This window comes from Caretta caretta, chromosome 2, assembly GCF_965140235.1.
Source record: "Caretta caretta isolate rCarCar2 chromosome 2, rCarCar1.hap1, whole genome shotgun sequence".
Lineage (NCBI taxonomy): Eukaryota > Metazoa > Chordata > Testudines > Cheloniidae > Caretta > Caretta caretta.
The window spans coordinates 224,788,010-224,806,166 of NC_134207.1; the positions used below are offsets into that span (position 1 = coordinate 224,788,010).

At 41.7% G+C, this 18,157-nt stretch overlaps 1 protein-coding gene across 6 annotated transcripts in view; it reads right to left on the bottom strand.

Annotated features, from left to right (window-relative positions):
* Window positions 1-18,157, bottom strand: part of ANKIB1 (ankyrin repeat and IBR domain containing 1) — a 169,272-nt gene that overhangs the window by 45,135 nt on the left and 105,980 nt on the right. For all 6 annotated transcript variants that reach the window (XM_048838130.2, XM_048838131.2, XM_048838127.2 and 3 more), the window contains 2 exons: window positions 9,287-9,495; window positions 6,112-6,200 (listed from right to left, as the gene is read on the bottom strand). In XM_048838130.2, the coding sequence (XP_048694087.1) occupies window positions 6,112-6,200; window positions 9,287-9,495 (298 nt within the window). The remainder of the gene's footprint in view (window positions 1-6,111; window positions 6,201-9,286; window positions 9,496-18,157) is intronic.

Sequence of the window (18,157 nt, forward strand, 5' to 3'; positions counted from 1 at the left end):
GTTTATACCTGTCTCCCATTGGCAAGAGCCCACTGTACAATATTTAATAAAAGTGAGAAAAATTTCTTCATTAAGTCCCCAAAAGTTGTATATACCAGTACTTAATGTATGCACTAATTAGTCTGACAAGTAATTAGTTTTTACAATAGTAATCCTTGTTCTTGTCAAAATACGGTTTGAAACACGTAAGTGCTTGATTTAAACAAATTAATAGTTAGATAGACTAAATCAAGTTTGGAATGGCTACCTGTTCCCATCAGCTATTAATTAGTACTTGAAAGAAGACTCTTCTTGTGAGATCATAAAAAGATAGTCAAACTTAAAGATTATTTAAGCCTATTGTAACTTAGGCTATGTTTATACTACAGATCCTCTGACAGCATAAATATGCCAGCAGAGCCTCCTAGTGTAGATGCAACATATGCCAGCAGAACAATGTTCGTTATGTCAACAGAAGCACTCTTCTTATGGCATTTCTGCATCTATGCTGGAGGTTTTCTTGGCACAGCTATGTAGGCTAGGTGTGTTTTTTTCACACCAACTAACATAGCTATACCTGTATCTGTTTTAAGTGTAGACCAGGCCTCACAAAACATATCAAGAGTATCTTTTTTCTACTATTATGTTTTCCTTTTTTTAAAGCTTTCTTCCTATTTTTTTCATGCACCATAACAATACTGTTCTGAAAAACACCAAAATTCATTGGCAAAAAACATCATTAACAGCGTTAAGGTTGCCTAGCACTTCCTTGTACTCTTCCACAACATGGAGGGTAGCTGAACGTAAACCTTTGAAAACCAAGGAATGGTGTGTTCTGGTAATGCGTTCTGCAGCACAGCCCCCCCACAGTTCTAACAAACCAAACAAGACATATCTCTAACAAAATCTGTCATTTTCTGAGTTATGATGATATGGAATTGTGCTGGACATGCTTTTTTGTGTATGTGCACTGACCACTGTGTTAGATGTAACTGTTTTAATCCGAGGTTAGATTCACCAACTTCCAGATCTCCTTAGATGACAGTGCAATGTCTGGCACCTGCAGCTAAAGGGATCCAGGATTCCGTTATGCAGGAGTTCTGACAATAGCCCCTTTTGGCTCTAAAACCTAAGAATGCATGAAGTTCAGGGCTGTTAGACTGCCACTGTCACCTCCCAGAAGCTAACATGCCAATGGTTACGTCAAGGAGATAGGGAACTATTTCCACTGAATGCATCCGATGAAGTGAGCTGTAGCTCACGAAAGCTTATGCTCAAATAAATTTGTTAGTCTCTAAGGTGCCACAAGTCCTCCTTTTCTTTTTGGAACTATAAGTGTAATTCATTCCATTCACAGATTGACAGAGCCAGAAGAGTACCCAGAAATTACCTACTACAGGACAGGCCCAACAAAAAAAAAAAACAAACCGAACACCACTAGCCATCACCTTCAGCCCCCAACTAAAACCTCTCCAGCGCATCATCAAGGATCTACAACCTATCCTGAAGGACGACCCATCACTCTCACAGATCTTGGGAGACAGGGAAGTCCTTGCTTACAGACAGCCCCACAACCTGAAGCAAATACTCACCAGCAACCACACACCAGGCAACAGAAGCACTAACCCAGGAACCTATCCTTGCAACAAAGCCCGTTGCCAACTATGCCCACATATCTATTCAGGAGACACCCATCATAGGGCCTAATCACATCAGCCATACTATCAGAGGCTCGTTCACCTGCACATCTACCAATGTGATATATGCCATCATGTGCCAGCAATGCCCCTCTGCCACGTACATTGGCCAAACTGGACAGTCTCTACGTAAAAGAATAAATGGACATAAATCAGATGTCAAGAATTATAACATTCAAAATCCAGTCGGAGAACACTTCAATCTCTTTGGTCACTCGATTACAGACCTAAAAGTGGCAATTCAACAAAAAAACTTCAAAAACAGACTCCAATGAGAGACTGCTGAATTGGAATTAATTTGCAAACTGGATACAATTAATTTAGGCTTGAATAAAGACTGGGAGTGGATGGGTCATTACACAGAGTAAAACTATTTCCCCATGTTTATTCTCTCCCCACCGTTCCGCAGACGTTCTTGTCAACTGCTGGAAATGGCCCACCTTGATTATCACTACAAAAGGTTCCCTCCCACCCACCCCCCTCACTCTCCTGCTGGTAATAGCTCACCTTACCTGAAAACTCTTGTTACAGTGTGTATGGTAACACCCATTGTTTCATGTTCTCTATGTATATAAATCTCCCCACTCTATTTTCCACTGAATGCATCCGATGAAGTGAGCTGTAGCTCACAAAAGCTTATGCTCAAATTTGTTAGTCTCTAAGGTGCTACAAGTCCTCCTTTTCTTTTCACTCCATTCTAACACTCTCTTGCATATTACTCCTGGGGGAATTCTGCTCCAAGAAAAATAAAAATTCTGCAAAATTCTGCATATTTTGTCAAAATACTACTATATAATCACACCAGTTTCAATTACTTCGGTAATTTCCAAATACTGCTTAGCAACTATGTCTGTAACAATACATACACACACAAAAAATTTCCCCTGGAGTAGAGAGTTAAAGAAACCCCTATGACAACCCAGTTCCTGTTTCTCTGCCCCCCCAGAGCCCAGCTAAGGGGCCAGACACCCACAAGCCCTCTCCCCAAAGCCCAGCCCCGGGGTGCCCCCTGCCCAGACACCCTCACCTCCTCCTCCCCCAGAGCCCAGATGCAGGCCCCCCCAGCACAGACACTCACTCCCCCTACTCTCCAGAGCCCAGGGATCCAGAGGGAGAAACTGGGTCCTGGACTTGTGCGGCATTCCCTGCATGCTGCCTCTTTCCTTCAGTAATGCCAGGAACTGCAGCAGCTGGGAATCCTCCAACTAATTCGTCCTCCCCTTCCCTGTGGCAGTGTTTTTTATTTTTGAGTTGGGATGCTGGGGTTTGCTGGGTCCAGCAGCCCATAGTGGTGGCCTGCAGCTCTGCAGCCCATTTCTGCAAGAAAAAAGCAAATTCTGCATTGCGCAGTGGTGCAGAATCCCCCCAGGAGTAGCATATTCTCAGTGCCCATCAAAACTCTACACCGGCACTGGGATTTGCAAACCGCCATGAAGTTTTTATGCAGCTTGTTAACACACATCACAGTGCACCACAAGGCTCAGTCAGTGGCAACCAAAAGGTGATATCCCAGACGGAATCCTTTGGACAAAGATAAATGGGTGCCACAGAAAGGGCAGCTTGACCCTGTGTCCTTCCCGATGAGATCGCTGTTGAAATGGGTGAGATGCATATTTTAGGAAAAACAGGAAGCTTGTCTAAATGTGCCCTCAGGGATGTGTCTGTCAGGGCCTAAAGGCATGCAAATTCTGAAAAAAACACATCTGGCTAATTGATGATCAGAAGGAAACCTCTTGCTTAATCTTTGAAATTGCTTGGTCAACAAGTTTTCTTTGAGTGACGTGTTATTGTAATACTAATGAATAAATAAGGGAAGAAATTTTGGGGTAGTTGGACTCTTCAGGAACTCTCCCTCTCGACATATCTTGTGGTCTCCCCCGACAGACGAAAGATTGGCCATCGGAAGACTGACGTTGTGCCACTTGAGAGCCACACACTACTTCGGTAATTATTGAGAGTTGGGGGTGTTTTACTAACCTGTTGCAGGTGTGTGCAAGAGCTTGAGATTAAGTAAAGGTTAGCTTTAAATGAGAGCACTCTTGTGTTGTCCAGTTTGTGCCAGCCATCTATCAGTTGAACAGCGTGCCTCCCTTGATTTATTTCCTGACACCACCTTCCACAGAGTAAAGATACCAAGAACTTTGGGTTGAAAGAACCCCAGGTTACACCAGTAGGGCTGGAGGGGCCACGGAAGGAGGCAAAGTGGTGGTGAAAGGGCTGCAAGGAACACTTCTTCCAGCTGGGAGCAGCAACAGGGAGAGGAGGAGAGTCCCAAAATCCCTAGCATAGTGGAAAGGAGCTCTGCACACCTGTCTGCAGCACTGGAGGCTCACAGAAGTGTGAAGTGGCCCATTCATTTTAAAAGGATGTCTAAAATGAATTAGGAGACCTCCTGGAGATGAACAGAGCTTTCAACAGGTAGGTCTGAGATGTGTGAACTTCCTCATTCAACTTTTTGGGAGTTCTTTCCTCTCAATCTCAGCTATATGTGCCTCGGGCATGCACAGAACATGCCTGTTCCCAGCTCCCAGTATCGATCTTGTCTGCCATGCCTAGGAGTACTTTAAAGCAGCTCAATGAGCCCCTCCCAGCTCAAAACTGATCCATCCTGGCTGAGACTCTTGTGTCAACCTCTCCGATACCATTTTCCATGTGACATCTAGTCTCTCTCATCAATTGACCTAACATCATGCTGGGCTTCATATCCCGGATACAGTTTCGCCTGCCTAACTGTCCTAGAGTGGGATTTGGGTACATGGCATTGAGGGAGACCTGTGGGGTGCTGACTGTCTTCAAAATTGCACATACCACTCACACTTCCAAAAGGAGCCCCGCTGAGCCCTGAACACCAAGCAAATGGCAAATTGGTTACATTAAGTGTGCACAGCACACAAAAGTCTCCCTAGGACAGCAAACAAACTGATGGTCCATGGTCAAGGTGCAGTGCTTGTTTCCTCAAGAAACCATGTAACGATCATTGCTCAGTGATTGTCCCTCACAAAGGAGTTCCTGAGGAAGCTTGAACAGATGCAAACTCTCTATAACCAGAACACACACTGGTTTTGTATAGAACTTTTGGATGGGCTGTATATGATGAAACCCCTTGCCCAAATGAAACCAGACTTGCACCACTAACACTATCCTGGCCTTGATGAGGTACAGAATTTTTCAAAACAGTCAAAATATGCACGCAATTTTGAAGCAATTTAAATTATCAGCTCTTAAACAGAAAGCTCTGCCCTTAGGGCCAAACTTCCATAAGGACCCCCTTTGCAGCTCCTAACCACAAACAGAACGCAGGCAGAGATTAATCTCAGAAGTCTGCTGAGGGTAGGACTTGAACTCAGTACTTGAACTCTCAGGCGTTGTTTGGGTTCAACAGCTACAGCATGTTGTGTGAGCTACCCAGTGACCTGATGTCAGCTGTGCCTCACCACAGAGCATATGACCTGCATACATGCGCAAATTACTGTCTGTGCCATATCACCCAAGTCAAAAGCAGTTTGTAGAACTAATGATAACCCTTACTATCTTTAAATATATTGCTTCCCCAAAGTGATAGTGGATGCCTGACGTTAGCTGAGCTGTAACTGATCAGGGATATTAGTTTGGGGTCAATAAACAACATATTTTAGCCATGTGTATGCAAAGAAGAGAAAAAGTAGTAAGAACTCAACAATTTTACTGACAAGGTCTTTGGGGGTGGGGGGTAGATGACACTGTATCCCAAAAACCCCTTGATCAAATAACTCCAGATTTGCAGCACTAGCCCTAACCAGATCTTTATACAGCACACCAATTTACAATACAATAGGAACATGAATGATTTTTTCTACATGCTCTAAAATCCACGTTTTAAATCGTAACTCACATTTAAGGTTGTAACGAGCTTAATGCTCTTACAAAATACCACAATAATGGACGCACTGGAATTAGGCTTTATCTATACTAGACAAATTGCATTACTTTAAATTTAACAGTATAATTAAAGCAGTACAACCCTCGCTACTGTGGATGCAGTGATAGTGGTATACGGTCATCTTTATACCACTATCGCTGCATCCACACTTGGGCTTTTACTAGTCTATTTCAGTAAAAGTCACACTCCTAACCAAAACAGTTATACTGGTAAAACTTTTAAGTGTACACCAGTTCTCAGACAGTTAGGCCCCAACTCAGCAAAGCACTAAACAACATGCTTAAATCCATCCCTATTTGGCAATGCACTTAAGCTTGTACCAGGGCCAAAGCCATCGCTATGTACCCATAAGCCAGTTAATGGCCATTAAGAACAATACATATGAAAGTATTCCATATGGTTCAGGACAGCTACATCTCAACATTTGACAATGGCTATGCATTGGTTGTGACTTCCCCCCTCTTTAAAATTGAAAGTCTAATCATTTTCAAAAAAATGCTAAATGCATATACTCACGCCTCCCAGCATGATCTGCAAAACTCATGTCCACAAGGCATATCCACTGGGTCTTCAAATACAGAAATATTACACATACAAATGTCACACTGTAGATAAAGAAAAAAATACAGATGAAGGAAAGAAAAACACACTCCTGTGTGCCATGTGCAGAACTCAGGAGAATTACATAATAAAAATATAAAACCAAACTACTGTAAGAAAACAGGCCATGTACAAAGTAGGGAAAAATCTTTTATGAATGTATCAAGGAGAAAATGTTGCTTTATGTTCAAAAAAATTGAAAATGGAAAGATGTATGTCTTCATCTCCACACACCTCTCCACAAACATTTAGTAAATATTTTAGGAACCTGTGCAACAAATTTTTGTATTGCCTTCTGGGATCTCCGCCACCTCCAGCCTTTAAGATGTTGAGCACTCTTAGCTCCCAATAAAGACAACAGTAGCCATATCCTGCACCAGTAAAGTCAATGAGAGTTTTGCCACTGACTTCAACAGCAGGAGCAGGACTTGGTAGACAAGGTCAGTCGTATGTCATAGGAGGTATGCTGCCCCGCAAAGAATCAGGCCCAAGGCAGGGTGGAGCAATTTAAACAACTGAATTAAAGTTATGATTTTAATCACTTGATTGAAAAAAAAAATCAGGTTGAGGTTTGTAAAGCTGATTTGAAAATTTGTATTTTACGTCTTTAGCTCAAAACGTATAATGAGCTAAATTATAAAGGCTCCTTCCTTCCATGTTGTTAGTGGTAGGATATCTTATTTGAATTTTATAAAAACTGCTATCAGAAAAAAACCAGAATATTGAAAGTTAAGACCCTGATCCTGCAAACACATAAGGAGATATGTATGTGACTGAATGCACCCTGTCGGGGTGTGGCGCTCCCTCGCTGTCAATCTCAGAGGGAAGCCAGGTCTCTTTGCTGTCAGGCCCCTGTAAGGACAGTCTAAGAGAATGGGGAAGTAGCAGTCTGAGTGTTCAATCCCTCCAGCAGGGTAGAACAATGAGTGGTTCAGGGGCCCAAGCCCTCAGGCAGGGTGGGGCACCAAACAGTCTAAAGCCCAACCATCAGACGGGGTATAGTCAGGTATAGTCTCGGTACCCTGGCCTTCAGATGGGGCAGGGTACCAAACACAGTCTTGGGTTCCAGCCCTCAGGCAGGGGTAAGCACCCAGCAAACAGCTAGGGGGCTCCGACCAGGGGTTAGCGTCGAGCAAACAGTCTACGGGGCTCTGGCCAGGATAGGGTTGCCAACTTTCTAATTGAATACAACCAAACACCCATGCCCTGCGCCCTGCCCCTACCTCTTCCCTGAGTCCCCATCTCCTCACTCCAGCCCCCCTCTATCCATCGCTTGCTCTCCCCCACCCTCACTCACTTTCACTGGGTTGGGAAAGGGGGTTAGGATGAGCGAGGAGGTGCTGGCTCTGGGCTGGGGTGCAGGAGAGGGTTCGGGGTGTGGGCTCTGGGAGGGAGTTTGGGTGTGGGAGGGGGCTCAGGACTGGGGCAGGGGTGCGGGTGCAGGGTCTGGGAGAAAGTTATGGTACTGGAGGGGGTTCTGACTGGGGCAGGCGGTTCGGCGTGCAGGCTCTGGCCGGGCGGTGCTTACCTCAGGCGACTGCCGGTTGGCAGGGCAGCAGGGCTAAGGCAGGCTCTGTGCCTGCCCTGGCTCCGCACTGCTCTTGGAAGCAGCCGCTGTGTCCGGCCCTAGGCTTATCAATTTTTGTGTTTGTCTCACATAAGGATGTTAATGAGGCCCAGGATTTGTCTTTTTGTGTATAGATGACCATTTTAAGTGAGAAACATCTTAATAGAAAAAATCTCTATGTAAAATCTGAATTTCTAACAACAATCGTACTTGTTTCTTTAGTTTCCTAAAAGATCCACTTTAACAATTGAAGACTGTAAAACAGGCAGTAAACTACCTATATATAATCTAAATGTGTGTGTATATATACACACACACACACACGTGCACACACACACACAATTTAAATCCAGATCCTGCATTCCCATCATAAGCCCCAATACTAAGAAAAGGAAATATACAATACAACATACATTTGTCACTTCATTTCATATGCAGTTAGTACTTTTCAGGAAAAATATTACAGCAGATATAACAAAGGATAAACTCTAATGCCATATACCTTTTTTGTAGTATTTTAAAATTAAAGAAGTAAGGGTTGTCTGTATACTGAATGCAAAGTTTTACTTTGATATGTTGTCCAGGGATAACCCAGTTACAAAACTATGCATCTCCTAGAAAAATAGGTCACTGAGCACAGATTTTATAAAGTTACAGCTGTGGATCACTAAAAAGAGTTCTGTCTTCCAAAAGAACATTACTGATTTTAATGAAAGATGCTTTCATATTTTAAACTTGTGATAGCCTTGTAAACTGCTTAAAGCAGTCTGCACACAGCAAAATTATTTATAATCTTACAGTACAGTCGTAGGCTGACATTTAAAATACAAACAAAGAAAACTTTGTTTCCTAACAAAAAATATAAAAAGGGAAGATTCAAAGCATTTAAGTATGTTCAAGGAACATGGATACCATGGAATTGAACATCTAGATAAAAAGTCTCCAAAGAAATGCTGAGCTACACACACTTGGTATGATCCTATCTTGTTAAATCAGAATATAATGTAGTCAAGCTGAAAACAGCGTCCCTTGTTCCAGCCACATGCTCAATGTGTGTCATTATAAAGCCAATTGTTAAAATGAATCAGCACAAGGGGCTGGACCAGGCAACCTCTTGTACTCTCTTTCAACTCTACATTTCTATGATTCTACACACACTTCAGTGTTTGCTTACATTTAAGAAAGAAAGAAAAAACTCTCATGTCCTTTCCAAGGTTATTTTGCAAAGATAAATGACAAAATAGTTCTCTCGCACTAAGTTGGGGGGGGTGGGAAAGGGAAGAGGGGGGGAGAGAAACAGGAGGGGGAAGTCAGTTCAATTTCCCAATTAATTTCAGTCCTATTTGTAAGGCACTAAAAACATACTTTAAAAAGCAACTGCACAATGATTATGGAAGACTTTCTCACAAGTTGCAAAGCATTATATACCAGAACAACTTTTTAATAATATTTAATACATTACTTTGTGCCTCTAACTATTCACAAAGTAATAGGCAGGTAATCTTTCTTAAGAATAAATCATACCAGAATTGTCTCAATGTCTCCCGGTGACAGACTGATTTCATCAGGGGAGGTCACAGAAGAGCGAGTGGTGCGGGGAGTTCGTGGAGAAGGGAGTGTGTCCCAGGCATTATACCCACTTGGAGGTGGAGTTGGCATTTGAACACCTGAACGTTGGCAGCAGTTCTCTGGATTAGACATCCATGCTTCAAGTAATTTCTCCCTGTCCCAGTCTTCAATAAATATATAAATAAAATTATTTAACTATTATAGGATATGGATTTGTTTACATTTTATGATTGCATCATTAAAAAGATCTATATTTTACTAATAAAATTAGAGGTGAACATAACTTTTGAAATACTGGAGACTGCAGCCCTCAATGGACATTAATTTTACAGTATATATTTTGGGATAACATACAATATACATTATTTACAGCTAACACCACTGCTAGTATCTCCCTTCTATTAATGTCAACCATAAACTAAATGGAAAACTTATTCTCACTTTCATATGATAAAAGTTGACCATTCAGTTTAGATCAATTCTATTTTTTCTTTTTAAGAACCACATTTTTATTGATTCAAGTGAAGAGTTAAAAGCAAAGGAAGAAGAAAAAAATTTCAAAACAAATGTTCACAACAGGTATCATGAAAATATATGAAACAAGTAATTATTACAAGTAATAATTTCTTCATGTTATATCTGATTCTGCATTTGTTGCACACCCAAAACTCTCACTGAATTCACCAAGAATTTTTTGGGCATAAACAATGCAGAACAGCCATTAAGACCCTGTTCCTGCAAGCTCTCATGCACAGTAGTCCCATCATCTTCGGTGAGACTACTCATGGGATCAGAGTTACTGATATGGAGAAGTATAAGAAGTTACTTATGGACACTTACAAAGTAAGTCATTACAGCTATCAAATGTTAGCATCTTGGGGTAGACTGACACACTGGGAGAAATTCTGGCCCTGTTGAAGTCAGTGGGAAAACTCTTGTTGACTTCAGGGTATGTCTACACTGGAATAAAAGACCCATGGCATGGCTGTGGCTGGCGTGGGTCAGCTGGCTCGGGCTGCGGGGCTAAAAATTGCTGTGTAACGTTTGGGCTTGGGCTGGAGCCTGGGCTCTAGGATCCTGCCCTCTCATAGGGTCCCAGAGGTTGGGTTTCAGCAAGAGCCTGAACCGTTATACAGAAATTTTACAATCCCACAGCCAGAGCCCTGCAAGCCCAAGTCAACTGACCCAGGCCAGCTTTGGGAGTTTAACTGCAGTGTAAATGTACCCAATGGGACCAGGATTTCATCCATTGTTACTAATTTTCTGTAAGAAGCTGTAGGTAGATGCAATGCCTCAACAGCAATTCAGGAAGGAATTGCGAGTTAGTGTGCCAATTCCCCATCTACTTCTCTCCTTGCTCTAGGCAGGAAATAATCTGCTACTGGCCCATAACTGTATCAGATTACTATTTTCCCACTCTGTGCTGGCTCAGCTCTGCTTGCCAGTACATTTGTGTGTGGGGAGAGAGAGAAATGTGGAGCCTGCTTTTGTCTCCTATGCACAGACTGTCAAGACAGGCCAGCCCACATAGGAAAGAAGCATGGAGATGCCTTATACGCTCTTCCTGCCCTGCACTGTGGAAGAGGACAAGTGACAATCTTGCTTTTATAATCATAATTCCCCTAACCCTAACCTCTTCTAAAAAGGGGCAGAATATCAGCATATGAAAGTTTCTACCATCCACAAAACTGGAAGTTCTGTGTGCAGCAGTTGTCACCATTTTCACTAACTTCTGATTGTATAAAACTGCATTTTCTAATGCTATGAATTGGGGGAATTGTCCCCCAGCAGTCTGAGTTTCCTATGTTATAGCTGTAAAAAGTTTGACATATTGATATCTCTTTTGAGATTGTTAAAATTATTTGGTTTTAAGGACTTACAATATGAAGGCTTTTGTCTAAGTATTACATTGAAACAATTTTACTTCCACATATAAAAGTTATTCAGTTTGACCTGAAATAGCTGAAGCTTTTGCCATCTATACAACAGTCAGTTTGAATATGTGATATTTCTTAAATACAAAATTTAAAATTATTTGAATTGAAAAAGAATTAATTTATCCTTGCTAGGGTTTTTTGTAATTCTACAATCAAATATTATTGTGACCCTTCCATGTTTTCATGTGTACAAATATTAAATTCACAGTTAAAGTTTTCTATGGTACGAATGAACTACAGTAAAACAAATGTATACAGAGAGATAAGGTAGGTGAAGTAATATCTTTTATTGGACCAATTTCAGTTGCTGAGGCCACGTCTACATGACCCATCGGATAGTGATCGATTGGGGATCGATTTATCGCGTCTAGTGTAGACGCGATAAATCGATCCCCGATCGCTCTGCTGTCGACTCCGGAACTCCACCAGGGCGAGAGGCGGAAGCGGAGTAGACGGGGGAGCGGCAGCCGTCAATCCCGTGCCGCAAGGACGTGAAGTAAGTGATTCTACGTTGATCTAAGATACGTCGATTTCAGCTACGCTATTCTCGTAGCTGAAGTTGCGTATCTTAGATCGATCCCCTACCCTAGTGTAGGCCAAACCTGAGAGAGACAAGTTTTTTCAGATCTGCCCTAAGGAAGAGCTCTGTGTAACATCAAAAGCTGGTCTCTCTCACCAACAGAAGTTGGTCCAATAAAAATATTACCTCACCTACCTTGTCTTTCTAATATCCTGGAAGTAACACAGCTGCTGCAACAACATTGTATGCATAAATGAATAATCAGCAGTTATTAAGATTACAAACAAAGATGGTGATTTTTTAAAAAAAGTTTAAAACTACTTTATTTCAAATCTAAAAGCAAACAAAACATTCAACAATGTTAGTTTGTCAAATTTCTGTGCCAAATTTCTGTGCCTATTTTTAGATTATTTTGAATCTAAAAATACCAATAGTGTAAAGAGCATCCATGTACATGGACAGATTCAGACTGAAAGACAAATTTGAACTGATATACTTTACCATATCGCTGCGATTTTAAGTCTCAAAAAAACAAAATTTTCAAACATTGTCAATTACACAAAAGTTCATTTTATTTGTTAACCATAAGTATCTGATGTTTAGAAAAACCCTAAATTTTCAATTTTTCCTAAGCAAATGTTTCATAAATAAAACTCCCTAAGTTATTGTAAATAAAAATTGCATGTGTACTATAAGTAAAGAAGAAAATATAAGTAGCCCTATTCAATAGTGATATTATCAAAGTATTCATTTTGCATATCAGTAGGTCAATCACACTGAAATTTGCTTATTGATTTTTCATATAAATGAAAATGTTACGGAGACATGTTTGCATAATTTGTTCAAACTGTACAACATTTTAAAGATTTCATTGATTCCATTTCATCTGCTTAAGGTTATGATACTTGTGTAACATTACTAGATTGCAATAACAAAAAATTGCTACTTTTATTACCAGCATAACATATTATGCCATTTTACACATTATCTTGTCTTTATAATCTTTTAAACAGGAACTTATTGAACTTGAGATATTGCTAAGAGCTATAAGAAGTCCTCAATACCGATATATGTAGTGGCTTTTTAAATTAGTAGTCGGAGCAAAGACGTCCTGCTTGCTGGATTCCACTGTTCTTTTTAGTAAATCATGAGCTGCAGCGTAGGTTATTAGCTGAACTGTACTTCTTTTACCCTGAAATCAATTATTTTAGTATGAGCTGAATTTGAAATTGGAGTGCTCTACCTTTCATCCTACAAGAATGAAGTTTAAAAAGAGATAGTAATATAAAGGTTGGTGTTATGGGATTCCCTGGGGTGCAGCCTGGGACTGAGAGACCGCTGTGCTCCCTGAACTCTCTCCAGCCTGGGCTGTCTCTCACAATGCCTTGCTAGTGACCAGCAATGCCTCCAGGTGCTATTATCACTCAGCACAACCACATGTGGAGACCCCACACCCAGCTAGATTGCATGAATGCTCCCCGAGCCACTCATGAATCACACAGGGAAAGGCACCTGAGTCAAATCCCCCCCCAACTCCCAGCACTGTACCCCAGGAATATACAGTCTTGCACTGCTCAAGATAGGCAGTGCAGACTTATTAATTGGTTCACCACTTTATCAATGAAAGTGGACATACACCAGTCTTTGCAAAACCTGAGCAGTTTTACCACACACTTCAGGCAAATTCACAGGTAAAGAAACAGTAAAACATATCAAAAGATAGATTTTAAGTGATAGGTAAAAAGTCAGAGTTAGTTACCAAAAGAAATAAAATATAAGCATGCAGTCTAAACTCTCAACCCTATTACACTGGACAACAACTAGACTAAGCAGTTTTTCTCACCCCACTGCATATTGCAGTTTATAGTACACAGATTTCACCCCTGAAATCTGGGCCAGTCCCCTCAGTTGGAGTCTTCAGAGTGTCCTTGCAGCGTACGTGGGTGAAGAAGACTGACCCAGCATGTGGCCACTGTGTCTGTTTTATATCCTCAGTCCATGTGCTTGGAAAACACAAGTCCAGACATGCCTGGGTGCATAGCTGAGTCTCCAGACAAGGTGAGTCATTGAATTGTAGCTCCCTTGCTAGACAATGGTTGTTGATGGGTTGTTTAACACCCCGCCTGTGTGTTGGTTTATTTTCTTTGCTCTTGCCTCTGGGGAGCTAATATCTGGCTGATTTCCCAATTTACAGCATGTTTTAGTGACAATCATACAACACAATTCTCATAACTTCATATGCATTAATGATGTACATATATGGAGAGAGAAATGACTTTCAGCAGATCATAACCATTCCCCTGATACCTTCCAAGGCATGCTTTATATTTAAGATCATGATTATATGAAAATGTGGGGCTTACAGTATGCTCCCCCAAGGTATAGAATGTCACAGTTCTAGGGCCAAAAAAACCCAAAACCCCTACTAATTTTTTCTTCTCTAGTTGCTTTTCATGTAATAATTTGTTTTCCATCCCTCTCCCATAAATCTTCTGTGCTCTATTAGTGGGGGAAAAAACAAAATCCCAATCCCAGCTCTCACGAACAAGCTGTACTAACAAATCCATACTTTTGTGTGACAGAGGAAATCAAAGTTTGTCAAGTAAATAGATTTCAACATCAAGTTTTTAAAAAGGTGAGTAAAATGCATTATTTTTAAATATAAGAAAAATACCTTAGCTCATGTTCTTTGAATTAAGAAAGTTAAAATTAAGACAGTCTTATTATTATTTTGTCTCTTTTAAAAAAATTAATGGGAAAATATTTAGAGTCTGGCAATGCTAATTTATGCAGAGTGGCTTCTGGTTTATATCTTAATTTTTGTAATAAAATTTAAAGCTGAACATATTCATCAGTTATTCAGTTATGTTACATAATCACACCAATTGTATGTCCTTATTTTTATGTCAAACACATTATTAAGTTTTAATTATGCTTGGCTGAATAATTTCTAATTTATAATGAATAAGCTAACGGCAAAAGAGCCTGCTTTCTCATGACTTGCAAATTATGTCTGTACTTCTCTTTAGGTAATGTTCAACTGCATTAAGTTACAGCTACACCATGAAGGCAACAACAAGAGAATGACCTTGCAACTCAGACTGATTCCTTCTCAAATCTCAGTTACTGCTCTCTAGATGGCGGCAGACATGTCTGCACAGTTTACATCAACTTCATTGCTTTGAGACTCAGACTTCCTGCATGGTGTGTAATACATAGTACTGCCAACATTTTGTTCTACAGAATGTTCGTATAGGTTACAAGTATCAGGGGGTAGCCTTGTTAGTCTGTATCCACAAAAACAACAAGGAGTCTGGTGGCACCTTAAAGACCAGAAGATATATTTGAGCATAAGCTTGCGTGGGTGAAAATCTCACTTCTTCAGATGCATGGAGTGAAAGTTACTGATGCAGATATAAATATACTGACACATGAAGAAAAGGGAGTTACCTCACAAGTGGAGAGCCAGTGTTGACAGGGCCAATTCGATCAGGGTGGATGTAATCCACTCCCAACAATAGATGAGGAGGTGTCAATTCCAGGAGAGGCAAAGCTGCTTCTGTAATGAGCCAGCCACTCCCAGTCCCTATTCAAGCCCAAAATTAATGGTGTTGAATTTGCAAATTAATTTTAGTTCTGTTTCTCTTTGAAGACAGTTTTTACCCACGAAAGCTTATGCTCAAATAAATCTGTTAGTCTTTAAGGTGCTACCGGACTCCTTGTTGTTTGAATAGGTTACAGAATTTGCCAGCTGTGAATCTTCAGTCTTAACTGAGTACTCTTAAAATTCAAAATATTGTTACACTTATATATTAATACCATATAAGAAACAAAGCAAATTATCTAAATTTAAAAAAATATTATGCAATATCAGTGACCCGTATGTGATTAGGTTATCATTTAAACACAATGATAAAAGTTAGTGTACCTTTAATAGAAAATTATACCAGAGACTATCAACTTGAAATCTAGTCAAAACTAAAAATAACAAAAAAAGTTTCAGGTACCACACACCCACTTGTCAGACATTCTGCCAATTTCTGTTGTTTTAAAATCACACTTCCCTATTTTAAATTTTTCAGTTGCTATGCAAGAAACTCACAAAAAAATAACTAAAGACAATTCTAGCAAGGGGATTAACATGCATAACTTTATATTCATTGGTACTACTCGTGCTTAAAGGGACTACTCACATCCATACAGTGAGCACATACTTATGTGCTTTACTGGGTCAGTAAAGTACTTTAAAGAACTACTATTTATTTCCAGCAACAAAAGGGTTCTACTCCCATTACTTTCTGATCCCAAAAGAGAATGGAGGTCTCAGACTAATTTTAGATTTCAGAACTCTAAGTAGATACATCAGAAAGTTTCAGTTCAGAATACTATCCTCTGGCTTTGATCATTCCCTCTTGTCTACTCTGGATTGGTTTGGTGCTCTCAGTCTCACTGGGTCACATCCATGTTAAACCTATTATAATGAACACAACAGAAAGAAGCGGATCTGTTTTTACACATTCACTACACACACACACACTTAGCAGCAAACCACTATGGTTTGACTAAATAAATATAGGAATGGACTTTTATGAAGGTCAGAACTTCAATATGGGATCAACTGTCTAAGTCAGGGGTCGGCAACCTTTTAGAAGTGGTGTGCTGAGTCTTCATTTATTCACTTTAATTTAAGGTTTCGCGTGCCAATAATACATTTTAACATTTTTTAGAAGGTCTCTCGCTATAAGTCTATATATTATATAACTAAACTATTGTCATATGTAAACAAGGTTTTCAAAATGTTTAAGAAGCTTCATTTAAAATTAAATTAAAATGCTGATCTTATGCCGCCAGCCCGCTCAGCCCATTGCCAGCCTGGGGTTCTGTTCACCTAGGCCGGCAGTGGGCTGAGCGGGGCCTGCGGCTGGGACCCCGGCTGGCAAGGGGCAGGCAGCCAGAGCCCCAGACTGGCAGTGGGCTGAGCGGGGCCGGCGGCCGGGACCCCAGACTGGCAGTGGGCTGAGCAGCTCAGCGTACTGCCGCTCAGCCTGCTGTCGGTCTGGGGTTCCATCCACCGGCTCCTGTCAGCCAGGGTGTCAGCTGCTGGCCCCGCTCAGCCCACTGCCAGTCTGCAGTCCCGGCCCTATCAACATAGAGTAAGTGCCTACCTTCTACCTGGTTCTAGCCATTCTCTTCCTCTCTCTCTGCACTGAGATGAGGGTGGGAGTGTGCTGAAAATAGGGCTGGGGGTGAAGGAGCAGGCTGGGGGTTGGGGTGCAGGATCTGGCCAGGAGCTAGAATGAGGGAGAGGGCTCAGGGTTGGGGCAGGAGGTTTGGGTGTGGAGCGCTTACCTGGGCAGCTTCCATTTGGTGTGAGGGGTGCAGGAGCTCCTGTTTGGTGCTCAGGGTGGGACTGGGGGATGCAAGAGTCGGGGGGGCTGGGTATGTGTGGGGGGTGCAAGAGTCAGGGCAGGGATCAGGGCACGAGGCTGGGTGTGTGTAAGGAGGGTTCAGGTGTCAGGGAAGAGGGCTGGGGGTGTGTGAGCGGGTGCAGAGGTCAGGGCAGAGGGCTGGGGGTGTGGGCTGGGGTTGTGGGCGTGCTCCCAGCCCCCTGCCCTGAACGGCTCATGGCAGGGGGCTGGAGGGGATATGCCCTGATTCCACCCCCTTCCCCAACGTCCCCGAAGCAGAGAGAGGTGCTGCGGCTCCGCTTTTACCTCTCTCCCGCTTTTATCGTAGCAAGGGCCGTCAGCTGATTGGCTGCAGGGAGGGAGAGAAGGAGGGGCAGGAACCCCGAACGCTGAGGGAAGAGGCGGGGGGAGGGGAAGCTTGCCTGCCCTGCAAGGAGAGAGCTGTGGGTGGGGGGTGGAAAAGGGCGGGTCGGGCCGAGCAGGATTTTTAGTGTCACACTGCTGTCTGCCCGGGTCCGGCAGACAGCAGCATGCCATTAAAAATTGGCTCGCGTGCCGTGTTTGGCACGTGTGCCATAGGTTGCCGACCCCTGGTCTAAGTAGTTCCACTTTTAGGCCTCAATTTTGAAACAATAAAACCTTGTTTCTCCAAACAGCTTTAACTCAAAACTTTTAGATTATGATCCCCAGTTTCAATCACTTTCCTATTAATTCCCCTGATTGTCTGAACGTTTTTGATATATTGCAGACAGTCTGAATAAACGGGGATATAAAACAATCTTTATGAACACAGTTAAAATGGAAATGCTACTTCAAAAAGAAGCTGGTTTTATTTTCTACCACAATGTTCAGCGCTAATCTACATTTTGGACAAAAATTTCAATTGCTAAATAGATTAGCTGAGTGGTAGAGTTATGTCACAACAAAATACTGTAATAAAATTTTCTTCTTCTAAGTGTCC